The sequence below is a fragment of the Aulonocara stuartgranti genome (genome assembly GCF_965226115.1).
Source record: "Aulonocara stuartgranti genome assembly, chromosome: 9".
NCBI lineage: Eukaryota > Metazoa > Chordata > Actinopteri > Cichliformes > Cichlidae > Aulonocara > Aulonocara stuartgranti.
In genome coordinates, this window is record NC_138960.1 from 9,654,023 (window position 1) to 9,680,716 (window position 26,694).

At 43.7% G+C, this 26,694-nt stretch overlaps 1 protein-coding gene across 6 annotated transcripts in view; it reads left to right on the forward strand.

Moving 5' to 3' along the window:
* Nucleotides 1–26,422, forward strand: part of adarb2 (adenosine deaminase RNA specific B2 (inactive)) — a 224,133-nt gene extending 197,711 nt beyond the window's left edge. For all 6 annotated transcript variants that reach the window (XM_082545992.1, XM_082545995.1, XM_082545996.1 and 3 more), the window contains 5 exons: nt 6,126–6,277; nt 8,214–8,382; nt 14,108–14,289; nt 22,967–23,148; nt 25,245–26,422. In XM_082545992.1, coding sequence (XP_082402118.1) covers nt 6,126–6,277; nt 8,214–8,382; nt 14,108–14,289; nt 22,967–23,148; nt 25,245–25,421 — 862 coding nt within the window. In that variant the 3' untranslated portion in view covers nt 25,422–26,422. The remainder of the gene's footprint in view (nt 1–6,125; nt 6,278–8,213; nt 8,383–14,107; nt 14,290–22,966; nt 23,149–25,244) is intronic.
* Nucleotides 26,423–26,694: the final 272 nt, after the last annotated feature.

The following is a 26,694-nucleotide window of genomic DNA, read 5'->3' on the forward strand; positions in this document are numbered from 1 at the left end:
GGCGGTGGAGGGGTAATGATTTGTGTTTATTTTAGCAATGGGACTTAGGCACCTTGCAGTCATTAAGATCAGCGGTGCCCAACCAGTTTAATGTCGGGCAATATTTTCACAGAACGGCCTTTAAGGTGTCACGGATAAACACAACAAAATAAAATGATACCACCAAGACAAAAATGTGGTATTTTGCAAATATAATAATAAACGTGAATTCAGTGTGTAATTGTGTAACTTTATTAGCAGCGTCCTCCTGAAATGCGCCAAAAACATTGAGAGGAACATCCTCTTCTCTGCCCCTTAATGCTCTCTGGTCGCTATGGTAACGTGTAAATATTTCTTTAGAAATACAATCATGTGAGAAAATTAGGACACCCTATGAAAGCCTGTAAATTTTAAAATACATTTGGACATATAGATATTTAATTTACATTTTAACGATACTGAGGCATCCAAATAATATAACTAAACAATTAAAAAATAAGAAAAGCCTTTTTAAAACTTTATGTGAAATGTAATTTAAAAAGAATGTGATTTCTGGTGAGGAATAAATTAGGAAACCCCCACATGTTATCGCACTTAAAATGGTTAAAATCACACACAGGTGTATCACGTCAGGTGCACATGATCAGTACATTGTTACCCAGCATTTTAAGGGAACCTTGCTCTATTTAAACCTCAGATTGAGTTTAGTGTGCTCCTGACTGTTGTTTTTGTTTTGTTTTGTTTTTTGCCTGTCCCGTTTGGTTCTTTTGCCATCAGAATTATTGTCTAAAGGCGAAGAAAGATGCCCAACGGATTTACTTTGCCAAATTGACCATCCCAGCCTTGCCGTAATGGTCTATTTGATTCACCTTTTATTGTTTATTTTGTATTTTTATTTTCACTTGCTAGATACGGGACAGACTTGAATGAGGAAAAGAAAAGGGAGAAAGAAAGGGGGGAAAAAAGAAAAAAAACAGCGGAGAAGAGGGACAGGGATAAAGGGCAAAAAACAAAAACCAACAAAATAAGCAGACAAAAATACAAATATCAATCACCTGGATCACCTGTTGAGAAAGAAAAAAGAAAACAAGCATTTAACAAGGGATAGACAACATCATGATGATCTATGGGAATATAACAGTAAATACTAAGTGTTAAACATTATTGTGCAGCACGTAATATTGACAGCGCACAGTGTGCTTTAAGGTAGGAGCCAAAAAGGGTGTAGTTTGTGTGTGTGAGCACCCATGTGTACACCTGTGAGCGTGAGCGCGCTTGTATTTAAAAGGTTCCTTCATGTAATGATCTGCTAGAGGGTGTGGGGGAGCCACAGCCCCGTCCTCCAGGACATGAAGCAGGTATGGAGGAGATCAAAACTCCAGACATCCAGAGGCCCCCAGAACACAAGAGACCAAGGAAGACCAACAGAGGGGCAGCCGCGCCACTGTCCCAGAAAGAGCTGAGGAGAGTCCCAGATGAGGGCTCACTCAGCAGCCGCGGAGCAGAAGCCAGGGGGAGTTGCAGTGACACGCCCGTGAGCTCCGCCGGCAGCCAGCTGTGCCTGAGTGACCGAGCCCCAGGCCGAGAGGCCGGGGGCACCCCACCTCCGAAGTGGCCCGAGCGAGCCCCAGGCTCCAGGCCCCGATAAGCAGCCACCAAGGAGTGAGCCGGTGTGTACCTGGGCGCCCACCCCTGGACACAAAGAACCACCAACGCACCGATGTCTGAGGGAGTCCGCCACTGGCAGGGGAAGTGGTGGTAGGGGGAGATAGGCCTCCAAACCTTGGAGGGCCTGAGATGTCCCCAGAGAGGTGGCGCCTGATACCCAACCTGACATATAGACACAGACATACAGGCACACACAGACACAAACATCCATTCCCACCCTCATGCTCTCATATGCACTTACTCAACACTCACCCAATGTGGAGACAGACATAAAGAGACGCTGTACACACGATCACACTCCCCAAGCGTACTCTACAAACCGGGTCTAGGTACCCTTGCCCCTGGAGGGGGAAACTGCACCCAGACCCAGGTGGTGTTACCCTTTTCCCTGCGGTGGGGAGAAGCAGACTGCCCCGACTCCGCAGCAGCAGGGAGGCCCCACACTCCAGACCGCAGTCGGACGGCCAACTCCTCCTCCCAGCCCCCCCGCTCCAGCAGGCCGCCAAGAACGGAGGTGTGAGAAGACTCCAAACCTCCCTCCGCCGCTCATATGTAGTGTTGATGCATGTGTGTTCTAAGGTGCATTTAAAACCCAGGAGGGCATGGAGCTACCTGCCAGAGAGCAGCAGGTAAGCGCACAGCTAGGGATGGGTATCGTTTAGGTTTTATCCGATACCGGTGCCAAATCGGTACTTTTGAAATGGTGCCGGTGCTCAAACGGTGCTCAAACCGGTGCTTAAAGAATGGAGAACACAAAATTGGTCCAAAAACCTCTCATGTTCAGCTGTTTTTTGTAAAAAGATAACAATGTTAGCCTTTTCTGCAGCTATGGGGCATATATGGTATCACTCTTGGCTGGAAGCAGTGCTTAAACAATGGAAAAAACACAAACTTTGTCCAAAAACCTCTCATGTTTAGCCGTTTCCCTCTTTTTCTTTGGTCATTTTAGCCTTTTTAGCCAGGGTGAAGGGAGTATCTGCCATCAAACAAGAAGACAGCAGCATGTAGCTATGATGATGTTTGCTAGTTCACCTTACATGCATTAATGTAATAACGTGGTTAGCCTACTCAACGTAAATTAGCTACTCACGCAGAGAAGAACGGCTGCTGCCATCATCATTCTCATCATTTCTGCTACACTGGCAGGGCTAGGGGCCAGGACTCTCCTCTTCGTGTTTTTGGGGGATGTTGCATAACAGGCAACCCACCCGCAGTAGATGTGCTCGGTGTGAGGTCTCGCAGCAAGCTATCAAATACGGCGCATTTCTCGGCTTTTAAAAAAAATGCTATGCGTCGCCAGGTGTTTCATCAGATTTGAGGTGTTACCTCCTTTGACAGTATCACAGTATCAGCTTAAAGCACTTGTTGCAGGCTGCTGAGTTTGCATATTTTGCTGTGAAGTACAGCCAGACTTTTAACCGCTTCGCCTTGGGCATTTTTAATCTGTAGCTCTGCTCTAACAGAACGTACGTACCTGGCCCCGCCTACTATCCTCGGAAACGTAAAATGATTGGCTAGAAGTGTATCACAGCTCAGGAAAAAAAAGCACCGAAATAAAGCACCGAAATGTGCGCTGCTTTTCGGTCTGGTTACTACCGTTTATGTCAGAACCAGTGCCATCATGGCACCGGACACCGGTACCCATCCCTACGCACAGCCCCCCCTGATAGCCCTCGATGTCTACATGTATTTAAAATTGAGAGGTGGGCAACAACGCCAGGGGTGAGGTGTACACCCTGATGGTAATTTGGAGTCTGTGTAGCGTGCCCACCCCCAAGATCCTATATGTATGTGTAATGAGAGTGTGAGTAATGTGAATGTCTAAGTTGTGAGATAAAATTGAGGCACAGGCAGCCAGAAGGGGACAGAGGGGGGAATGCCTCCCCTGCACCCTGGTGACACACCTTTACCCCAAGGCCCTGCATGTGTGGGTGATAGTGGTGCTCCTGACTGTTGACGTGTTGAATTGAGCGCCATGGTGAGATCTAAAGAGCTGTGTGATGCCCTCAGAAAGAAGATTGTGGCCGCTTATGAGTCTGGTAAGGGATTCAAAAACATCTCAAAAGAATTTGACATCAACCATTCCACCATCCGGAAAATTGTTTACAAGTGGAAGACATTCAAAACAACTGCCACCATGCCCAGGTCTGGCCGTCTAAGCATATTCACCCCCAGAGCAGACCGCAAGATGCTCAAAGAAGCCATCAAAAATCCTAAAATGTCATCACAGGAACTACAGCAGGCTCTGGCTACTGTCGATGTGAAAGTGCATGACTCTACTATCAGAAAGAGACTACACAAGTTTGACTTTCATGGGAGGTGTGCAAGGAGGAAACCTTTGCTCTCTAAGATAAACATTAAGGCAAGACCACGACTTCTGGAATAATGTTCTTTGGACGGATGAATCTAAAACTGAATTATTTGGGCACCAGAACAGTAGACATGTTTGGCATAACCAAATACAGCCTTCCAAGCAAAGAACCTTATACCAACTGTGAAGCATGGAGGTGGCAGTATCCTAGTTTGGGGATGCTTTGCTGCAGCAGCACCTGCAGCTCACCATCATAGAATCCATCATGAATCCAACTGTGTATTGGGGGGTGCTTGAAGAACATGTGAAACCATCTGTTAAAAAATTAAAGCTGAAGCGGAACTGGACACTGCAACATGACAATGACCCAAAGTATACCAGCAAATCCACCAAGAACTGGCTAAAAACTAAGTAGATAGTCCTGGAATGGTCAAAGCCCTGATCTTAATCCCATTGAGATGCTGTGGGGTGACTTGAAACAGACTGTACATGCAAGAAAACCCTCAAACGTCTCACAGCTGAAAGAATTCTGCATTGAGGAGTTGCCCAAACTTGCTTCTGATGTCAGAAACTGGTAAAAGGCTACAAAAGGTATCTCACTGAAGTTATATCAGCCAAAGGGGGCAACACTGGTTATTAGGGGGTAGGGTATCCTAACTTTTTCCTCCATTAAAATACACATTTTTGTTCATATCTTTTTTTTTTTGATGTGTAATTTTTTTTATTTTTGTTGTTTAATTGCAATTAAGTCACTTTCTTTTCCAGTAACACATGAAAACATGATTAGACATTGATATGTGAACATTTCTTAATAAAGAGCCGATTATTTAATGGGGTGTCCTAATTTTCTCACATGACTGTAAAACACACAACTACAACACGGGAAAAGACCCCGGGAAACCATAAAACCATAAATTTGACACCCGAGCCTCAACTCTTGCGGCCTGGTACCAAACGACTCACGGACCGCCGCCGGTCCATGGCCTGGGGGTTGGGGACCGCTGATTAAGATGGCCATAAACTCTTCTCTATGCCAGAGTATTCAGTTGTATTCACATGAGACAAATGTGAGGCTGTCTGTCCAGCAACTACAGCTTGGCTGAAATCGATGTCATACACGATAACAACCTCGAGCAAACCAGCAAATCTACAACAGAATAGCTGAAAAACAAAAGACTTAAATTTTTGAATATGTGTATGACAAACTTAAGAGAACAAACCTCAATAAACTGAAGCAACAGTGTAAATAAAGTGTAAAGAAGAACTTGCAGAAATTCCTGCACAGTAATGTGAGGATCTGCTAAACTCCGATTATCATTACTGCAAGTTATTGGTGCTAAAGGTGGTCCTACAAGCTACTGAAGCATAGAGTGCAGACACTAGAACATATGGACTACACATCAACCTTTCACAATCAGAATTGGTTATGATCATAGCTTGTTAGCTATACACGACTTCTACCAATGTTAGCCAAACAGTCCACCAGATACCTGGGACAGTTAGCACATATTACACAGAGCAACTAATTTTGTGATTTGAAACAGGAAGTGCTAAAGTCACATGATAAGGAAAGCTCCAGTCAATGGATGTTTGTTGTATAATTCCCCAAATATAGCGGTCCACAGTGGCTGCTGTGGCCATGTTGAGCTGCTGCTGCTGAACACAGTTTTGCAGTTTGCTTTGTGGGCTCCACTCCTGGGATCTCTTAGTTCGTCTATCTTTTTTAGCCCACTCGTGTTTTTCATGTTACATGAATTTTGTCTGAGTACATATAATCAGTGCCTATCTAACAACTTCCTGTTAATGGACTCAAACCCATGCTGTACTTTTTTTCATTTTCTGTACATTTGTTTTATATGAAATGATATTTACTTCGTTTGGCCTTCACAATGGCAGTGTCGTGACTCAAAGGTGTGTACTTGCCAACAGGTTAAACTCATTCCCCTGTTTGCTCTGACTATTATGGGCAGCAAGAGTAATGTCCGTCTGACAGAGGAGAATTGTCTGTGGTCAGAGAGAGGGCCAGTGTCCATCTCTGTCCATGTCAACTCACTTCATCATTGGAAAAGAAAAGTGCAGATCTGTGTCCTTTGCTGTGATAAATGCTTCTACCTTTCTCATCAATCTCCCTCCTCCTTGTTGTCTTTTCCCTTTTATGCTGCCAAAGTAAAAGGCCGGAGGACTGGGAGGAGTCGATATTTGTGCACCACAAAGAGTGCGGCTACAGGTTGAGAGACAACATCCATTTCCACATGTACATCAGCACCTCGCCGTGTGGAGACGGGAGGCTCAACTCTCCATACGAAATCACCGCTGACCGTAAGAAACCCTCCCTTTCTGTTTCCTTGTTTTCCATAAAGTCGACATCATTCAATGAATAAAACGCAGCTATTTTAATACACATATAATCCATTTTACTGCTGCCATTCTCTCAGTTTCTCAGACAGTGTCTTACGTTTATTAACCTTTATTTAACCAGGAAGATCCCATTGAGATTAAAAACCTCTTTTTCAAGGGAGACCTGGCCAAGATAGGCAGCAGCAGATGTCTCACAGTTACAGAAATTACTCAAACACAGGCAGCAACAACACACATGCAACAATAAGTGAAAGAATACAAATAAAATAAAAATAAAATTCAATAAAATTCAAATTAATAAAAAGTCAGTTAAAATGACAATCAATCTAATTGAAACAGTTGCATGTTATGGACTTGGCCTCAAGGATTCGTAGTTTAGATTTAAAATCACTTAATGAAATGAATTCAGTCATTTTCCATTCCTTCTGGAGTTTGTTCCAGGCCGAGGGTGCTAAATGGACAAAAGCTCTTTTACCAAGTTCAGTTCGGGCAAATGGAACAGAATTAATAAATAAATAAAATAAACAGTGTCTTACGTTATAAAGAGATCATTTTCTCTGGCAGACTTTCTGAAAGCCACCGCTCTCCTTGTATTATTTCACAAGAAGCTGCCATCCTTTTCATGTCACATTCTGTCTTTGGCCTCTTTTCAGTTGCACCGTGCTGACTAGATGACATTTTATTGCTTACCTACTGAATATAAATTGTATATTCATTTAGATGGTTTGCCCAGCAGTTTTCTGGTGGCCTACGAGTTCAGAAATGTAATCTGGTCCTTCGCTGACTGACGCTGCTTTTTTAAGCTCTGCGAGTACATGCTACAGCGCAGTGAAATTTTCATGAAACCAGCACTGACGGAAAGAAAGAAGGAGAAAGGCTGTCATTAGAGAGAGCTTTTATACTTTTTAGGCATTAAACCTTTTAAATGTAATTCTGTGCGCTCTCACAGATTACAAAATTACCGAGCACCTTTTCCTGACAGTTCTTAAACATTTCTGAGTTAGAAGTCGGCGCTTAAGTTTTAGCTGCTGTCAGATCAGCCGAGGAGGAGAGAGGAAAAGGAAGAGCGTGTCACTGTGGGGTTTAAAGTTCAAGAAAGGAAACCAAAACAGCGATTGCATATGTACATTTGGTCAGAGTGCAACGAAGGCGTATATATTGCTATAGAGTGTCACAGGGATGACACGCAGCGAGAGCTACAGCGGTACGGGGAGAACATGCAAACTGCACTCAGGCATGATCCAAACAGTAAGAAACATTTGACTTTAACTACCACTGTCAGCACCTGTGGAGGTCATGCTAGACTGCACGCCCACGCTAAACTAGGTGAAATTGTCTTAAATGGATCAAGGAACTTGCGCTCTTGCTAACAGTGTCAATAAAGCAAGGATTTCTCTGTCAGTTTGAATAAAATAAAATAGAAACTTTCAAAAGGGCATCGCTCCAGGGAGAAGGCTACCTCCTCCCTCCCAAAAATCACAGCCCACGCATTCATAAACAGTCCAGTCACGTGTTTGCTTCATTAGCAGTAAGGAAGCAGGCAGTTGCAAACTAATACGTTTAATTCCCTACTCCAAACTTTAAACTTGCATATCAGTAATGTTTTCTTGTTTATCTGCTTTTTCTGTTATACCTTTTGAAAGTACACAGCTTCATACACACAGATTGTAACAGCTGAGAGCTTTGCAACTCATGCAAACAATTCAACTCCTACTTAAGACGTGCTGTATATTTGCATGTAATGTATTTAAAGACATATTGGAAAACCCTCTTGACTGCTGAGAGATGAGATCTGCGACTTCAGTACTGGCAGACTGCATGACGCTGGCTGGCGTTGTGTAGTAAGAAATGATTTTGTAAAGTAGTAAAACTGCGATCGTGCGCATTATTCTTTCAGTGCACAGCAGCAGACACTTAATGAGGAAGCATCGGAGTCACCTGCGGACTAAAATCGAGTCAGGCGAGGGGACGGTGCCGGTGCGTTGCCGGGGACCCGCCCAGACCTGGGACGGTGTCCTTCAGGGTGAACATCTCATCACCATGTCCTGCACAGACAAGCTCACCAGGTCAGTGCGCTCACGTGTTCCCAACATTTCCTGCGCTTAAAGTCGCATTTTCTTGTGTGTGTCCAGAATAACACACACATATCCTGCATCCATTCTTTTTTTACATCCACCAAGGAGGTTGTGGTTTTGGTTGTGTTTGCATGCGCGCCATCATTCTGTCTGTAAACACGATAGATTGAAAAGTTTTGAATCAATTCCTGTAAAACCTTGTAGGCATGTCAAGTGGTGTCATGTTAACAAGCCAATCAAATTTGGTTTATATCCGCCAAAGTCTTCAAGATCAACTTAATGATTTATTTGTCAACAAAAAGCCTTATAACTTTGAAACTATGATTCTTACAAGTGGGTCACATTTGACCTCTGACCTCATTTTTTTCTTTCGACTTGGCTCCAAGTATTCTCAAGAAAAAGAGAATAATTAATTAGTTAGAAATATTCTGTACTATTATATAATTTAATGAGCTCAAGGAATTCATTTCCAGTTATTATACATACATAATGTTTGTGTAATCACTGTAAACAGCTGCCATGCTGTTCTTATCTGATTTTTACCTGCATTACAAACTTGTTCAAGTATGTTTCGAAAGAACAAAGAAAACAATTAATATATACAAAATACAATACTGTTGCCTTAAAAGTCCATTCTGGCCAGAGAGTGAGCTTCCTTGGCAGAGCTTTCCCTCGCTGCCCTCGCCCACTCTTGTTGAGATTAAGTAGGTTTGTCTCACAGGTTTTAGTTTTGACTTTTGGTGATAGATACACTTTTCAAAAATTGCTACTTTTGTTCAGTTCGCAGCTTTGACTCATAATTTGTTTTTATGCCTCATTTATTGAAATCATAATCGAATTATATGAGTGAGCACTGCAGTTATTACTGCATGGATTGTGCTCGTTTAAAAGAGAAAAGAAAAGATAAAAAAAACAGCTCACCCCCTTCACCCGGGAGATGTCTGGTCTACTTAAGAAATGAAAGCTAAAGTGATTGGTGGAAAGGTTAACCTTATTAGGAGATTAGCTTCCTTATGAGAAGGAAAGATCTCTGTTTAAATAAAGCACTTTTAGATGTGATGTAAGGAGAGGGTTCTCTGATATTTACCTAATGCATCAGTGTGTGTGTGTGGGATGGTGTGTTAACATGAGCTGTGCACAGTGAGAAATCTTTTGTAGTCCGGGGGGGGGTGACTATTGATTTCCCATATGTGACTTGAATAGCTAATCCCATACTAATGAATTAGTGTATTAATCACGGCTTTGTTTAGATCTGCAGTGCTGCCTGTTATTTAGCTAACGTATTAGTCATACAATCCTTTACACACTGTGGTGTATAGTTGGTAAAGGCTGCTATGACTAATATTCCAAACTCAAGGCTTCTGCAGCCCACTTTAGGGACAGAGAAACCTCTGTGGTCTGCCCAAACCCGTAATTACCCGTCTTCTGTTCTCACACTTGTAAAAACCAACAATAGGTGCTCGCTTTTTGTTGCTACTTCTCTTCGTTTTCATAGATTAATTTTGCTGTTGCTGTGAGCTGCTTGTTGATAATAATTAGCCATGAAAGACTTTTCTTTTGCCACCTTTTCAGTACCATTTCTCTAAAACTGATGAATTCTTCTGTCAGTTACAATTTCCAAACAATTAAGTGAAATAGAAAATAGACCTCATGTCAAAAACTGGTCAAATAAATGAAAATTAATGCACAATTAAAATGGTCTTCATTGTAAATATTAGATTACTCACCTAGCCCACCTGAAGTGTTGGTTCTGGACTGCAAATTTTAGCATTGATCTGATGCCAAGTAAATACAGGGCTACTATTGCCGATACCGATACCAGTACCGATACTTTAAAATGCCCAATTCCAAGACCAAGTTATGATTTATGCGATGTGTAATTTTCAATTTGAGCACAAAATGGCTGTGATGATTTTTACTTTCCGTAATAATAAGTTAAAACAATAAAACACACTTTTAGGCTTTTTATGTGTATTTGAGACCTAGGATGTAAATAAGCTTTTGATCAGATTTTGTTGTTTATCATGCTATAGCCTATAAATAAAATAGACATCAATCGTCAGTCAACACTGACACGTTTCATTAAACATGTTTGATGTAAATTTTTTCTTTTCTAAAAAAATATTTAATACAATTTATTGGGCTATGTACCTAAGATCTGATATCAATATCAGTATCGATACCAATACCAGTACTGCCCATCTCTGACCTGTAGTGCTGTCACAGCCCACTAGAGGGCAGCAGTTTACAGTTGAAAACTGTGGTTTTAATCACTTCTAATTCATTGATTTCTCTTATTCCTGGCACAACAGTGTTAGATTAAAACAGACTCAGTGACTCAGTAATATATGATGAGAGAGCAAAACTACTATAGAACCCATGTCCACATGTTGTCAGGCCAGTTTAGGACAGATGGCCACGATACATCAGGACAGCTTTACACTTCTGCCTCCAGCTTCACGCTGTCCTTGTGTGAAGAGTGGAGGCTTAAGTGTGGTCACACTGGAGGCTGCTACACATATTCAAAAAACGTAATAATGTTAAATATATTTCCAAATACATTGCAAATTTAAAGTGGTGAGGTGGTATTAGAGGTGATAAGTGATTATAATGATTCTAATAGTAAATAAATCTGTTATTATTATGGCTGTGCTCAGTTTCTGCTGCAACATTCAGATGGTGGGGTCAGAATTTTGCATAAACATCATGAAAGCATGGAGCCATCCTGTGCTGATGGTGGTGCAGTAGTGTGGGGATATTTGCCTCCTTTATACACCACCTGGATGGCCTGGCAGAGGCCACAGGCTAAAACACGTTGATCGGGTAATAAAGTCATTCTTCATACCACTAGTGGTGGAGCTTCGGCCTCTTTAGATTATTGCTCTTCCCCAGTGCACCTTGGAAGCAGGTGAAGTTGTGCCAGAAATTTCCTTTGTGCTTGCAGCAGGATAAAATGCTGTGTCACAAAGCTCAAATGTTCTTGAACATGACAGGCAGTTCATTGAGATCTCAGTCCAGCAGAGCGCCTTTTGGATGTGGGGGAGCAGGAGATTTGCTAAATGCATGTGCAGCTGAAGAATCTGCAAGCACCTGTGTGATGCTGTCAGGTCAACATGAACCAAAATCTCTGAGGAATGTTTCCAGCATCTTACTGAACCTAGGCCACGAAGAGGCTTTTGGTAGCCGAATAAGCTGTTTGGCATTGGCAGAGAAATTTGGCAAGTTTTTCATGGGAGCAACCAACAAATGCATTTCCCTTACAAATGTGGCACCATTTAAGGAAAAATAAACTTTCACACATGATAAGATTTATTGCCAAGAAGCATCGTTACAACAAAGTAATAATCGCTCAAACACAAATTTCTTTACTTTTTACATGTCACAAACAGTTGATTGTCTCCAGTAAAGCCATTCCTTCCCACTGAAATACTCCAGATTTGCTAGCACGGCTAAAAACATTCACCGCTGTACCGAGTAAAGAAATTCAACAATTGTAATTCTTCTCTTCTACACCTGACGTTCTCTGAAATATCTGAAATCAATTTTTAATATAGTCTCAGTTGTTCTGCCACGATTCTGCCTCAACAGGAGCCGAACCCGTGAATTTAGCTTAGTAAGCACCACGCTGTGCCAGCCGAGCCGTACAGGACTACAGCTGAGCCGCTGCTGCGCGCGCGTCACAGACACAGAGAGAAAGAGAGAGCGCACGAGCGGAGAGGTGAACCCTTCTCCTGTGTAGCCGCTGTTAATTTGACCAATTTGATTCAGTTGGCCAGGGGTGGAGATGGTGTGATTAAATCTACCCAGGTCACCAACAGGGGTGAAAGCAATTACTTTACAAAAAAATAGAGTGACGGGGGAGGGAGAAGGGACAACCCTGCTTTCCTCCCCCACCGCCCACCCGCTCACCACCTTCTTCACCACATCCCGCCCGGCCAGACAGCAGACGCGCTCTCACTGCTCCACAGCTTCCTCTTTCCTCTTTTTTTATATCGCTGTAAATGATCGGTGGCCATCGTTAAACTGAGTGGGTCACAGAGGGCCAGTTTATCAAGGTCAGGAGTGGAAGGTGGAAGTGAGAGGAGCTTAGAGCTACAGAGTGAACACACACACACACCAGCACACACTGCAATCTTAAAGCAATCCCCTGGATACTCTTTTTGTCCTCTGTCACGCTCATTTTGCAACCTCCCATTACTTTTTTATTCCCCTCCACTTCCTCCCACTTCCTGCACTTTATTATCGTTAGTTCAGCTTTTGACCAGAGGGGATATTAGGATCTTTGCTCTTATCATAAACACAGCTGATAACAGTGGCCGTTGCATCGCCCGCCGATTGTCGTCGTGTTTTCTTAAGGCCGGGGCCTCGGTGAAGATTCTTCACTAATATTTGATTCGAAGCCGACAGCTGGATTTAATTGAGGGGCCTAAATGGCTTTCATATAACGATGATGTTCTCCATTCCACCGCAGTTTTATGCAGATGAACACATTACTTTAATGGTCGGCGTTTACTGAGGGTGGGAGAGAGAGAGAAAGAGGAGGTCCTCTCCCTCTCCTCTCTCTAGATTCACACGCCCAAGCCAGATGGCTGTCTTTTCTTGCATGAGATTAGAAGATGTTTCTGATTCACGGTGTCGCTTTCTGGGTAAATTAATATTTCAGGCTAAAGTATTTTCTGTTTGGGCGTGCACGCGTTGCTTTTTGAACAAAATTCCTCCTCTCTGTTTGGGAAGGAAGGACAGATCTTGGTGACAGATTGCAGGTAAAGCAGAGGCGGGCGGGCTGCTGCTTTGTGAGCCCATTTAAGTGATTCCCAGAAAGCCGGTGATGTTAATTGACTGCTTGGGGAAGCAAAGGAAGCTGTAATGAGTGATTATTAAGCTGGGAAGGGGTGGTGGGGGGATGCGGGGTGTAATTGCATCCATGATAAGGAGACATTGATTAACAAAAAGAACAGTGATGTAAAAATTAGAAGCCTCCGATGTAACTCCAGCACAGCTCAGGTAAACAGCAGGATTCCTCCTCATTTATGAAGGGCAGGGATTATAATAAACACGCTAATTATCATTCCATATGTATAAATTAGCATCTGCTGCTGGCTACACTTTGAGGTGCCCACGTGGCCTGCGGGATTAGCCCCACAGTGATTTTGTGTCACTTGTGGCTCGCTAAACAAACCACAAGGAGATCCGCGTGCAGCGAGCAGTCGACTGAGGCTTTCCTGCAGCCCTGCAGTGTATTAACCTCCGTGGCACTGATGAATGCACACGTGGTAATGTGTTGTTCCAGGTAATGAATGCTGATGTACTGACCTTTGGCGGTGTTGTTGTTGGTGATGACGGTTTGTGTTTCTGGGGGAAGAGGACGTTTATGCGTGAAGAGCGTGTGTGGTCACTTGCTGCTATTCATCACGTCCCACATCGAGATAATGATCAAATTGTCTCCACCTGTCATCAAAGCTCTCACACCTGCCTCGTTGTCTCGTTTTCCCCACTTTGCCTCTCTCTATCCACCGCTCCACCCCTCCATCTCCTCCTTCTATTTCGTATCTTTGGCCAACTGTTGTGTTTCGTTTCTCCTTTCACCCACACACCTCATCCTACACTCACACCTTCGCCGACGTTTTCACGAATGCTGTTCCTTCCATCCTTTCTCCTCTCTTCCCTCCTTAACTTCTTCTCTCTTTTCTTCCTCCCACCTCCTCCCTACCCCTAGATGGAACATCCTTGGCCTGCAGGGGGCATTGCTGAGCCATTTTGTGGAACCAGTGTACCTGCATAGCATGACCGTTGGCAGCCTGCGTCACACGGGCCATCTGGGCAGAGTTCTGAACCAGCGTCAGGAGCGCCTGGGCCCACTGCCTGCCACATACAGACGCAACCAGCCCCTGCTCAGCGGTATGACCACAACATAATCAGCCACACAGCAACTCTGGGCAGTAGCTGTAAAATACACTCATAAATACACTCTATGCACTTTGGGAAGTCTCCACACAATAGAAAGTGACACAGTAAAAAAATCTTTTCAATATACTTTTACTTTTTGCTTCTGATGTAGCACATAAAGGTCTGAGGGTTTGTTTGTTTTTTTTGTCTGCTTTAAGTTTGGAGCTTCTTTGGGTGGCATTGCTTTAAACAGGTCCCAAATGTCAAGATTGTGATGTTCATTATAATTGAAAACTACATGGAAAAAAATACTTGATGTGGGGGATCTAATCCAATGTAGCCCACTGGATTTGGACTTTGCATTTTAAAATTTCAGTGTTAGCATTATAATAATAATAATAATGATAATAATAATAAAACATTTTATTTGAGGGCGCCTTTCTAAAACCCAAGGTCACCTTACAAAGAGAAAAAGACATCAATAAAACACTTGATTAAAATAGATTCAAATAAATTAAAATACAGAAACCAGCAAAATACAGCCACAAACAACAAAATTAAAAACACACACAAAAAAAACTACTATTTGCCAGCAAGTAAAATCTGTATTAAAGAGAGTAAGCCAGTTTAAACAAGTTGGCTTTGAGTTGTGATCTATATTTCTTAAGGCTGAAGGAAGTGAGTTCCTCTGTGACCCATAGTGATAAGACGAGCAGAAGGAACAACTCTGCTTGTCTCATGTTTCTATGGTGTATTGATAGTCATGTGCTTTTGTGCTGAGGTGTTTTTTCTTTTATCAAACTGTTCTCCCACTAGGAGCTCAGTCTGAGTGGAGTTTTTTTTTCTCCTCCTCTTACCTCATGTAGTGTATTTTCGTTGTTTTTTTCCTATCAGCCTACCTTCTGACATGTCTGCCCAATGTGATGTTTGTGTAAAGTTGGTCAGAAGGTTCCTTTGTGAGTGCGCATGCGCCATTAGCGTGCTGCCTGCTGTAACCCCTAATTTCCCTCGGGATGAATAAAGTATTCTGATTCTGATTCTGAAGATGAGTGGCAGATGAAGATCTGAGACAGCGGGAAACTGTAGTGATATGAAGCAGATCACAGAGATAAGGAGGGGCAAGGTTATGAATACACTTAAACGTGAGAACTAATATTTTAAAGTTTATCCTGGCTTCTATGGGCAACCAGTGAAGCTGTTGAAGAATTGGAGTTATATAGTCTCTTAGGGGAGTTACGAGTTATGACCCGAGCTGCAGAATTCTGAAGAAGTTGAAGTTTATGGAGGGACTTACTGGGGAGACCAAATAGGAGGGAGTTGCAATAATCGATCCGGGAAGTAATAAGACTATGGACAAGGATGGGGAATAGGGAATAAGGAAGGGATGAAGTCGGTTAATGTTACGTAAGTGAAAGTATGCAGACTGGGCTATGTAATTAATGTGAGACTGAAATGAGAGAGTACTGTCAAGTATGACACCCAAACTCTTTACCTGCGGGGAAGGAAGGATGGGGGATTTTCAATATTAATGGAGAAACTGTGAGATTTGGTTAAGGTAGAGGCTGTGCCAACGAGTAACACTTCTGTTTTATTACCGTTACGTTTGAGAAAATTGGAGGAGAACCAAGATCTGATCTCCATAAGACAGTTCAAGAGGGAGAAGGTGGAAGGGATGAATTAGGTTTGGAGGAAATGTAGAGCTGGGTGTCATCAGCATAACAATGAAAATTGATATTATATTTTCAAAATATTTGGCAAAGAGCGAGCATGTAGATAATGAATAAAAGAGGCCCTAATACTGAACCCTGGGGCACGCCAGCAGAAACAGGATAGAGACTTGAAGAGTGGGATTTAAATTGGATAAACTGACTGTCCTGTTAGGTGGGCTATGTTCAGCCTAGTGTTCTTGGGTTATGCCTGTAGTCCTCTCCACCTACACCCTGTCATCCATATACAGTCAGATCGTGTTTCAAAACCAGTGTTTTGTGGGCCAAAATGACAAAACCAAGGCTTCAAAATAATAGTCCATTAACTTTATTGATAACTTTAAAGTCTATGGTAGGATAAACATGTAGGTTCCTCTTTCAAGTGTAAGAGCAGAAGCTAGCTAGCTTGATTAGCAAAGTACATTCATAGCTCCCAAGTTATTCTGATATTACTTTGGATACTAAAAGTACATGTTTGAGTCTCCTGTAAAGAGATCTTCAATGTGGATTAACTCACTTTCGGAAACAACAGGTTGTTTCTTGGGAATACCCCTAAAATATCCTTAAACACAAGCACCAGCCTGTAGCCTACTCACCAAAACTGTTAAAACCCACTAAACATGTATTCTGTGCTTGGATCACTTTCAGCCTTTTCTGTATTTCCTCTTTTCAGCTTACAGTCTGCTTTCTATTCTCACCCTGCCTTCATATAGCGACTTACCCACACATGCTTAGAGATCTGCACTACATAAATGTCCTCGTGTACAGTACTCTGTTTTCACGTATTCTTTTTAAGGAATGTCAGCTACAGGCGCGATGCAACATAACAGATCATATGTTACACCCCCTTCTCACGCACACACAAACACACATTCTCGCACTCTTAGCAAACTCGTACACCACTTCTTCTCTACACTTACATTTTGCCAGTCAGACAAGCAAAAACTAAGAAGTTGTTTGGCGCGTCTGCTTCCAGGGCTCCGCTGAGACTCGAGGCTTGTGTTTGTAGTGAGGATGAATGCTGGAAGAGGATGTGAATGACACCCAACTGGTAGAAACTGCATCAGCCATCACTTCAGATCTAGGCCAGGCAGAGCCGCTGAGCGACAGGCACGCACAGAGATGTAGGACACATTTGGTTGTTAGGGATCACTGATATAAACAAAGAGAGTCACAGTCACTTACAGGGAAACACATTATATCATATCAACAGCTCTCTGTGGCTAACATCTCCATATCTACTATACATGGCTTTGCATGCTCTTCTTGAAGGGCGCAGGGGCTCTCTGGTTGCCTTGGTGGCGAAGATTTTCTGAAGCCCGTCCTTATCGAGATTGATAATTGTGCTGAAATGTCCTCTGGTGATGGTTGCTGGGATGAATTTATCACTGAACCCTCAGACCGCAGCCTCAGCGAGCATTTCTCATGATTTGGCTTTTTAAATGGAGTCATTTGAGTCTTTGCTTTTAGATATTACAAGCTGCGGTTAATATTTGGAAAATTGTGGTCAGGTTTGATCTTTTTGTTCATCGTTCTTCCTTATCCCGTTTTTTATCATAGCTGCAAAGAGTGTTTAATGACTGTTATAGGTTCTTTTTCCCACCAGTTAAATACTAATGCTGTCGAATGTCCTTTACGCCATTTCTTGAGGTTTCCTGCACATGCTCTGTCGTCCTCTCTAACAGTGATTGTGTGTTTTCTGTGTGTGTGTGTGTCTCAGACTGTCAGATCTTTGCACCTGCAGTACTATGAGTAGTTTATTGAAGGGTGAAGGCAGGGAGAGAGATGGACAGAGAGTGGAGATGGCCCTACGCCAAATCAATGTAATCACAGCCCTTATCGGACAGCCATTCAATCTGAGAGGGAGCTCGTACCGAGAGAGAGACAGGCTGAGGAAAACAAGGGGAGACAGCAAGGCAGGGCGGGAATAAAGAAACGCAGAGCTTCGCTCGCATTCAGATGTCTGCACGTGTATCGCCCCCTCCCATTCCTCTCATCTCCTCCGCCAGCCTTTCATTGCCTCTGATGAGCTCCCGGGCTATTGTGAGTCCAGGGTTATTTAAAAGCGACACCCCCAGAAGAAATTCCCGGGGATCGCAGGGCCCGTTCTTATCACACACAGCCAAAGCGGCTCCACCTGAACCCTGAGGGCCAAACGCATCGATGGACCGACTTGTCCTTCACTCCTCGTCCTGCTGTTGAGCGAACGCAAACTGTGGCGGGGCTTTGTTGTTTCGGGATAAGAGGAATCGGAACAACAGCAGATAAAGGAAACATTAATAATGTTCGTGCTCCACTTTTGGAGCTTTGCAGATAGATCGGTGCACATGCATGTTTTACAGCTACACCCTCTTTTCTCCACGTGTTGAAATTCTTATTTTAGCTTTTGCTGTTCTGAGGTCTGATACATATTTGCATTAAGATGATGTCACTGTGAGGAAAGTTACTTGAAAAATGTAATCAGTTACTCATTACATATTAACATCAAGTAATCATCGGCAGTCCATCAGTGGTGCTGTTAAACATTTGATCCTCCAGTCAATGAATGAATGAATGAATGAATGAATCAATCAATCAATCAATCAATCACAGATACTCCTGATCTCAGCTCATTATTTGCATAAAGCTCAGCTGTCTACAGTATCAATTTCTTCCATTCCATCTTCTCCACCACCATGGACAAGACCAAAGAGCTGTCGAAAGACATCAGTGACTGCAGATCTGCGCAGGCTGGACTGAGCTACAAGACCATCAGCAAGAAGTTTGGTAACAAGGTGACAACTCCTGGTGTGTTCATTCGGCAATGGAAGAAATTGAAAGATGATGGTTCATGGGATGATCATAAGAAAGGTGACAGATCCTCAGCTGAGACCCCAATCACCACGAACCACATTGGTAACCTACTGCACCATAATGGACTGAAATTTTGCAGTGCCTACAAGGTCCCCCTGCTTAAGTAGGCAAATGTACATACCCGTTTTAAGTTTGCCAGTAAACATCTAAATGAGAAGGCTTAGGAGAAATTGCAGGGATCAAATAAAACAAAATCAAGCTCTTTGACGTCAACTTGATGTCTCATTTTTAGAGGAAGGGAAATGCTGTGTGTGACCCAAAGAGCACCGTCCCCACAGTCAAGCAGGGAGGTGGAAACCTAATGCTTTGGGGCTGATTTTTTGCAAACTTTACCACACTAAGACGCCAATGAAGGTGGGCATGTACCATGGTTGGTCTTTTTGCAGGTCTTTAACCACACTGGAGGGGTTTCAAGCATGAATCCCTGTTTAAGGTCATGCATAAGTATCTCAATTGGATTTATGTCCAAACTTTGACTAGGCCACTCCAGCTGTTCGTAGTTTTCCCCAGTTTTCCTCCAGCCTTGATTTGCTGGAGTTCCAAAGTCCTAAAATGCCTTTGTAACCCTTTCCAGACTGACGCTGCTGTTCTTGAGTTGCTTTAGATTTTGGCATGTTGTGTTGACTTTTGAGATATTTTAGTCTACTTCGCTTTGACAAAGACTTTCTATTTAAAGGATTTCCTGATCCAACAGGTTAACGAGTGCTCAGGCCTGGGTGTGGCTAGTAAACTGAACTCAGCTTTCCAAAAAATGTGGTTAATCACAGTGAATTCATAAGTTAACAAGGGGGACTGTTACTTTTTCACATAGGGCAAATAGAGTTTGATAGCTTTTTTTCCCGTAATGAATGAAATCAATTTAAAATCTGCATTTTCCCTTTTCTTGGCTTACCTTTCTTTAAAATCTTGCCTTTAAATTATGTTTATAGAAAGTGTTTTAAAGGATTTGAGCCAGCAACTGTTCATTTATAATCCAGTCGTTGACACAGAAAATGAGTAAGTTCCTCTTTTCACATACCTGTTGCTTCACTTCTCCTCCACTTCTTCTCCACCCAACAAGGCACACATTTACAGCCCTGCAGTACTACAATAATGCAGGATAGATGCACTGTGTACACATGAACGCACAGCAGCCTCAGATATTAAGCTGCTCCTGTGTGTACTGTACAGTTCTGAATCCCATAACCAAAGGCTTTAATTCTGCCTTTTTCATGTCTGCCAAACACTTCCCAGAAGAGAAATTGATCAAGTCCTCAATGGAGGAAACATCAAATTGGCTATTACAGAAACAGAGGAGTCAAGCCCATTGAAGGGAAGAAATGAGCCATGAATGGAGCGAGAGGAGTGGGAAAAAAGCAGGATGGATAGGAGGGTCTTTTGTTCAAAGAGGTGCGTCTGCACAAGAGAGAAGAGATGGGTAATACATAAGAGACACGGAGGATTGTTACCGTGGCAGGCGATTCATTCCAGCTCCAAGGAGCAACAGAAAAGGAGAGGTGAGATTGGTAAATGGAAGAGTGAAGACAGGAAAATCAGTGTGGAAAAGGAGCAAATGATCTGCAGGCATGTATTGTGGTATTGTAGATCTGGTATTGTAATATAACAAGCTGTCTGTCAGGCGATGAGATCAGAAGCAACTGTTATTCAGCCGTCACAGAGACTCTGCCCGTTGATTTTCTATAAGGGGAGCCTTTAATGTTGCATGATGTAATAAATAACTCAAGCTGGAATCAAAGACAGCGATTCTTATAGCTGTGATTATTAATGCTCCAGTGTGCAGAATTTACAGGGCTCTATTCCTAGAAAAGTAATACAGCATTGATTTTATTTTTCATTAGCATATAATCGCCTCTAAGTACATCTCTTCTATCTACATAGGGAGTGGGCCCAGTATGCTTCTGTAGTAGTCCAGAAAAGCCTTCCAGTTCTTTAAAGGTAGCTTTACATAAAATACAGCAGTTATCAATGGATAACACATGATCTCAATTAGTGTACATACAAATATACAATCAAAATTTAGTTCTAGGAGGCATTTGTCCTATGTGATTTAACCACAGACTGCGTATGACAGATGGCTGAGGCACCCATTTGTTTGTGGACCAACAATGTGAGGTCTCGCATTTGGCATGTTGGCCTTTGTCATGTCGGTTTTTAGAGGCAGAATGTTTGGAGTACAAATTTATCAGCTACTACAAATTAGTTTAGTTCACATCTGTGAACTGTGTGGGTGCGTCGGTCAGACATGGATAAGTGCTAATTAAAATGGTAAATGGCCTGTATTTATATAGCGCTTTACTAGTCCCTAAGGACCCCAAAGCGCTTTACACATCCAGTCACCCACCCATTCATACACAGGTGATGGCAAGCTACATTGTAGCCACAGCCGCCCTGGGGCGCACTGACAGAGGCGAAGCTGCTGGACACTGCCACTACAGGCCCTCTGACCACCACCAGTAGGCAACAGGTGAAGTGTCTTGCCCAAGGACACAACGACCGAGACTGTCCAAGCCGGGGCTCGAACCAGCAACCTTCCGATTACAAGGCGAACTCCCAACTCTTGGGAAGAGTTAAATGGGAAGAGCAGGCTACAACAACAGCTGGTTATAAGCTAACATTATGCCAGCTCACATTAGACCCGAGTATCCTTTCCTTTTCTTTCCTTCTGATAAACATTTTTGTTTATATTGTCACATTGTAGGAGGATTTATTTGCTAAATGCCTCAGTCAAACTGTTACATCTACTTCCGAGAAAGTTTCATGAACGAACTGCAGCCAACGGCAGCAAAAACAACACTGCTACCTAACAACTCACTTCAGTATGACTGTCATCGATCAAAAGAGAGCTTCTCCGGCTCATTGACCTGTACCGGATCCTTTCAGAAAGTTTTACAGCCTCTTCCAGAGTAAATAAAGGTGGACACTTCTCACTCTGCATTGACAGCTGAGGTAAACAGCAGGCTGGAAGTGTTCCTTAGAACTGGATTTGATCGGTAGGCTGGTAGAAATATGCCGACTGGCCACAACTATTATGTGGAATAATCTAAATATAGTTTTGATCTCTTTTGGCTGACTGAAACATAGCAGCTAGGATTATGTACTTGAATTGGGAGGGGTACAAAAACAGAACTCAGTTAACCGCAATCTGCAATCTACTGACATCTAGTGGTGAGAATTTGACACCCTCTGCAAATCTTTAATACATGAGATAATTTAATGGTTAAGTTGTAAAGCAATCCACACCCGTACTGTGTGAAAGGCATATTAGCAATAGAGATCAAAATTTTTCTTGTACCAGGATTTAAATATAGTTATTTCTGCAGTAAAAATTGGCATTTTAACTTGGAAGTCTCTGGGGATTGACTTGCTTTTTGTACCCAGCCTCAAGTGGCCTTTTGAAGAAACGCAGAGTTTGGCACTCCATATTTGTTACATTTTCTGCCCCAGAAAGTGCCGCTTAGATTCAACATTTTCTCCTGCTTCAGGCTGTACAATCGGGTGCGAATCCAAACTCCTATGCAGCTTCTATGAAACGCCCACGCTGGCCTCTCAGGAACATTTTGCCTTGAGCCCTCATTTGCTCCTCACCCTGCTGTCAGCTCTGTTCCCACCACAGGCCCAGCACCTCTGCCAGCGCCTGTGTTCTCAGTGCAGGCAGCTAATTCTCTCCACGGAGGCCGTGTGATCGCCGCTCACCTCCACTTTCCATCTACCGCTGTCTCTCTTTCACTTTCCTCTGCTGATCACTTTGTGTGCTTTGCTGCGAGGCTAATTATTTCAAAAAGAAATGTAGAGAGTGGAGAACAGAGTGACAGTCCAGTGTAGGCAGCAGTCGATCTTAGAGTGTGGAGATGATATTTACAGCATAAAAAGACATTGCTTATGTGCTTCATTCCTTTTCCAACCTGCTCTCTAAAGGTGTATCAAAACTATAATACTTACATAGCCATCGTATCGTTTTTGTGCATCCCTGCAAACCTGTATGTCTTCCAGCCTCAGAGTGAGGCGAGGGTGGCAGAAGGTTAAACCAAATAACAAAGCAGAGGTTCAGAAAACATACAGATGCAAAATTTCACTCACAAAACCATGTGACATGTCATGATGTCATTTGTATCTTCTTGTCTTCCACATAGGCTTGAGCAGTGCCGATTATCAGCAGCCGGGGAAGGCGTCGTGTGTGAGCGTCAACTGGACGTTGGGTGACGCACAGTTGGAAGTGGTCAACACCGCAACTGGACGGAGACGAGACTCAGGGACACCCTCACGTCTCTGCAAGCACGCCCTGTTCACCCGCTGGAACAGACTGTACCGCAAGGTGAGGGAAGGCACCTGTGGCGAAGGTCAAGTGGCTGAGACCTTATGACACCAATTCACAACAACAGTCACCTCGAGGCCCTTTATATAGTAAATGCCCTACAAAATACAATATAATGTTAAAAAAAACAACAACAATCAGACAAACCCCCTATGACCAAGCACTTAGCAATCGTAGGAAGGAAAAACTCCCTTTTAACAGGAAGAAACCTCCACAGAGGGACCAGGATCAGGGAGGGGCGGGGCCATCTGCTGTAACCGAATGCAAAGAAGAAATACTTGCATGAGCCTGGGCCCATCGCAGCATAACTAAGGGGGATTCAGGGTCACCTGAGCCAGCCCTAACTATAAGCTTTATCTAAAAGGAAAGTTTCAAGCCTGATCTTAAAAGTAGAGAGGCTGTCTGTCTCCTGAATCCAAACTGGGAGCTGGTTTCACAGAGGAGGAGCCTGAAAGACGAAGGCTCTGCCTCCCATTCTACATTTAAATACCAGAGGAACCACAAGTAAGACTGCAGTCAGAGAGTGAAGTGCTCTACTAGCATAATAAGGTACTAGAAGGTCTTTAAGTTATGACGGGCTCGTTAACTACTTGACAAACACCACATCAGTCCAGATCAGTGACTCAGATCATCTGCCTAGCAGACAGCTCCTGCAGTGCAATAAAGCATTTCTTTGAGCCTTGATACAGTTAATACAGTGAGATATATATAAGCTACCTCAGGGTTGCTATGAAGACATAAATTAGCAATAAACACAAAAATAATTTTTCTTGTTTCAGTTTGAAACCTGTTTATTTCCTTTTGTAAAGTTGAGCGTTCACTCTCAGCTCGGGCCTCAAGTGGGTATTTGAGGAACTGCAGTGACCTCCAGATGAGCTTAGTTAACTCCAGTTTTATTCGATTCATCAGAATCACTGACTCTTTCTGCAGGACTTTCTCACAGCAAACATTTAGACTCGATGTTTTAGAGAAAACACCTAAACGGAACGCGGCGCCCGTCACACTAATAATTACACCGTTCTTTTGTTTGCTATGATGTGCGGAAATGTCTGCTGTGGATAAAGTTCCACCAATTGAAAAGTGAATTAAAAATAAACAAAACACTGCCCACATTGTATCTTTTAGTTCCCAGAAAAATATTACGATGTCCTATTTAATTAATATAAGGCTGAACAATAATCACATCTTACAAGTTTCAGCGCTCTGTGCCCTGCAAGTGCTCTCGTGCAGCAAAGCCAAAGGCATCGCTCAGTTATTGCTGGAAACAATATGGAATCCACTGCTATTAGGAATCCCGTGCGCACAGCCGCTACACACAAGCATTAACTACAGTGATGCATGCCAGCAGTCAAAAGGCACAGACACGCGTAGAAGCAGAGAGCTGTGTGCAGTGGAAATGTGGAATCTCCTCTCTGCCGTAGATACATTTGTCTGCCTGGCAACATCTGCTGTCTGTGCGGCTTATCAAAAAGCTGACAGCTCGGATCTTTACCCGCCGCACTCTCATTTCCATTCTGAAACTTTACGTAACAGACACTGCCTGCATCGCCAAATGGCGGCCGTTAAAGCATAATGACTATGAAACCATAATTATTTGGAGAAGTACTCGAGGAGGCCCCCACCCTAAGTGCTCCCTGCGCGCCGCATATAAGGGGCCACGCAAGAGCAGTCGCACTAATCTCCAAAACAAACTTTTGCTCTCTCCCTCTCTCTCTCCCCACTTGTCTCCCTGCCGATCTTCATTGCCCCCCCACCTCCCCCTTCCTCGTGACAATAGGAATGCACAAAAAGCACAGAGAATGTTCAATTGCTTGTGAAATTTAAATGGGCAGATTACACAGCTGTTGAAGCCCCCCTCCACCCTGCGCCTGCTCCCAGCCCCCACCCAAATGCATTTGTGCCGGCTCATTCGCTTTGTTTTGCTCGCTAAACCTTTCGCCCCTCTGCCCCGGCTTTATTTCTCGCTCTCTTTCTGTTCTCCATCCCCGTCTTCACGTCTGACTCCGCTCTTATCTGACTCTCAATTTCTCTCTTCTTGTGTTTGTTTCCCCTCTCCACCCATCACTTTCTCTCCCGGTCATCCGCGCCCTCTTCAGTTGGGGATCCACGCGTCCAGCTCGGCGGACCGCCAGCTCATGTACGGCGAGGCCAAGATGGCGGCGCGCCCTTACCAGACAGCGAAGCAGCAGTGGTTCAGGTCTCTGCAGGAAATGGGCCTCGGCACCTGGGTCAAAAAACCCCCAGAGCAGGAGCAGTTCCTGCTGTCGGACTGAGTGAGAGAGAGAGTGTGTGTGAGGGTGTGTTTGTTTAAGCATCTCTTTTTTTTAGGGTCCAATGAGTCTATGTTTCACAACCCAGTTTAACCTCTAAACTCAAGGCTGTCAGCCCAGCATGTGTGTGTGTGTCTGCATTTCATTCTCCACGTACACCCAGGACGGCAGGCGGAAGGTTGACTGGACGTCTGAAAAGAAACGGGACACGAGGGTGGAGTTGGTGTTCTTTAAGCACACAAACACACGAGTTTAAGCAAACACCCACCTAAATGTGACCCACCACCACCACCCCCAAGCTCTTCTGTGGCTGTCAGGGAAGGGTGGGGTAACCTTGAGCGGGGATGAAAGGCAGCCACTATCTTGTCATCAGCTATTTCCGGGCCCCAAGGCTCCCGCTGAGGAGTAGAGCCACGGGGGAGAGAGCGAGACAGACAGAAGCAGAGGGAAAAAAGAGAGGGAGAGGTCCTCGTCCAATTACCGGCCCTGTCAGAGTGACGGGTGATAGAGAAAGAGGAAGGGAAGAACGAGTGAGGAAAAAGAAGGACGGAGCGTCGCTTCAGAGCTCACCTTTCTCTCTCTTCCTCGTTCTATCTCTGTCCTCCTCCTCTTAACTCACCCTTTGACTCTCCGTCGCTCCCTCCTTTGCCCTCTTTTCTGTCTCCTCCCTTGCCTCCACCTCCTCGTCCTTCTCTCCTCACCTCTCCCCGCCACGCTTGGAGTTTAACATGACACGAGGACAGGTTAATACACCACCCTTTTTTTCCCCCATCCCTCCCTTCCTCTCATCTTCACCCCTCTGGGTAAAAAGAGAAAGCGAGGTACATAAACGCAGCCATTACAGCTTGCCCTGAGTGCGTGGAGTGATGGAGGAGAAGGGGGAGTGGTGTATTTACTCTCCTCCTTTTGTCTTTTGACCTGCCTGACCTGAGTTTTTGTTTTGTTTCGTTTTTTTCCACCTGGTTTCATGCCCGTTTCCACGCATCTTAATCGCTAATCTTGTCGCCACCGAGCAAGCTGTCATTCTGTGGTCATGACCACCTTGGAGTGAAGTTTGTTTTGTTTCTTTTTGTAAATTTGCACCTCACACTATTTTATGTCTTTGCATATTTCATGAACGCAGCATTTTACGTGATTTTTTTCCTTTTTTTGTCCTTTTAAATCAGTTAAATGTTTATAGTCTTCGTATTGCTCTGTCATTGCCGTTTTTGTCTCTAGTCAAGGTAGCGCTGCGGCCCAGTTCAGAGTAGTGAGAGTGACATCTAGTGGTCGCTCT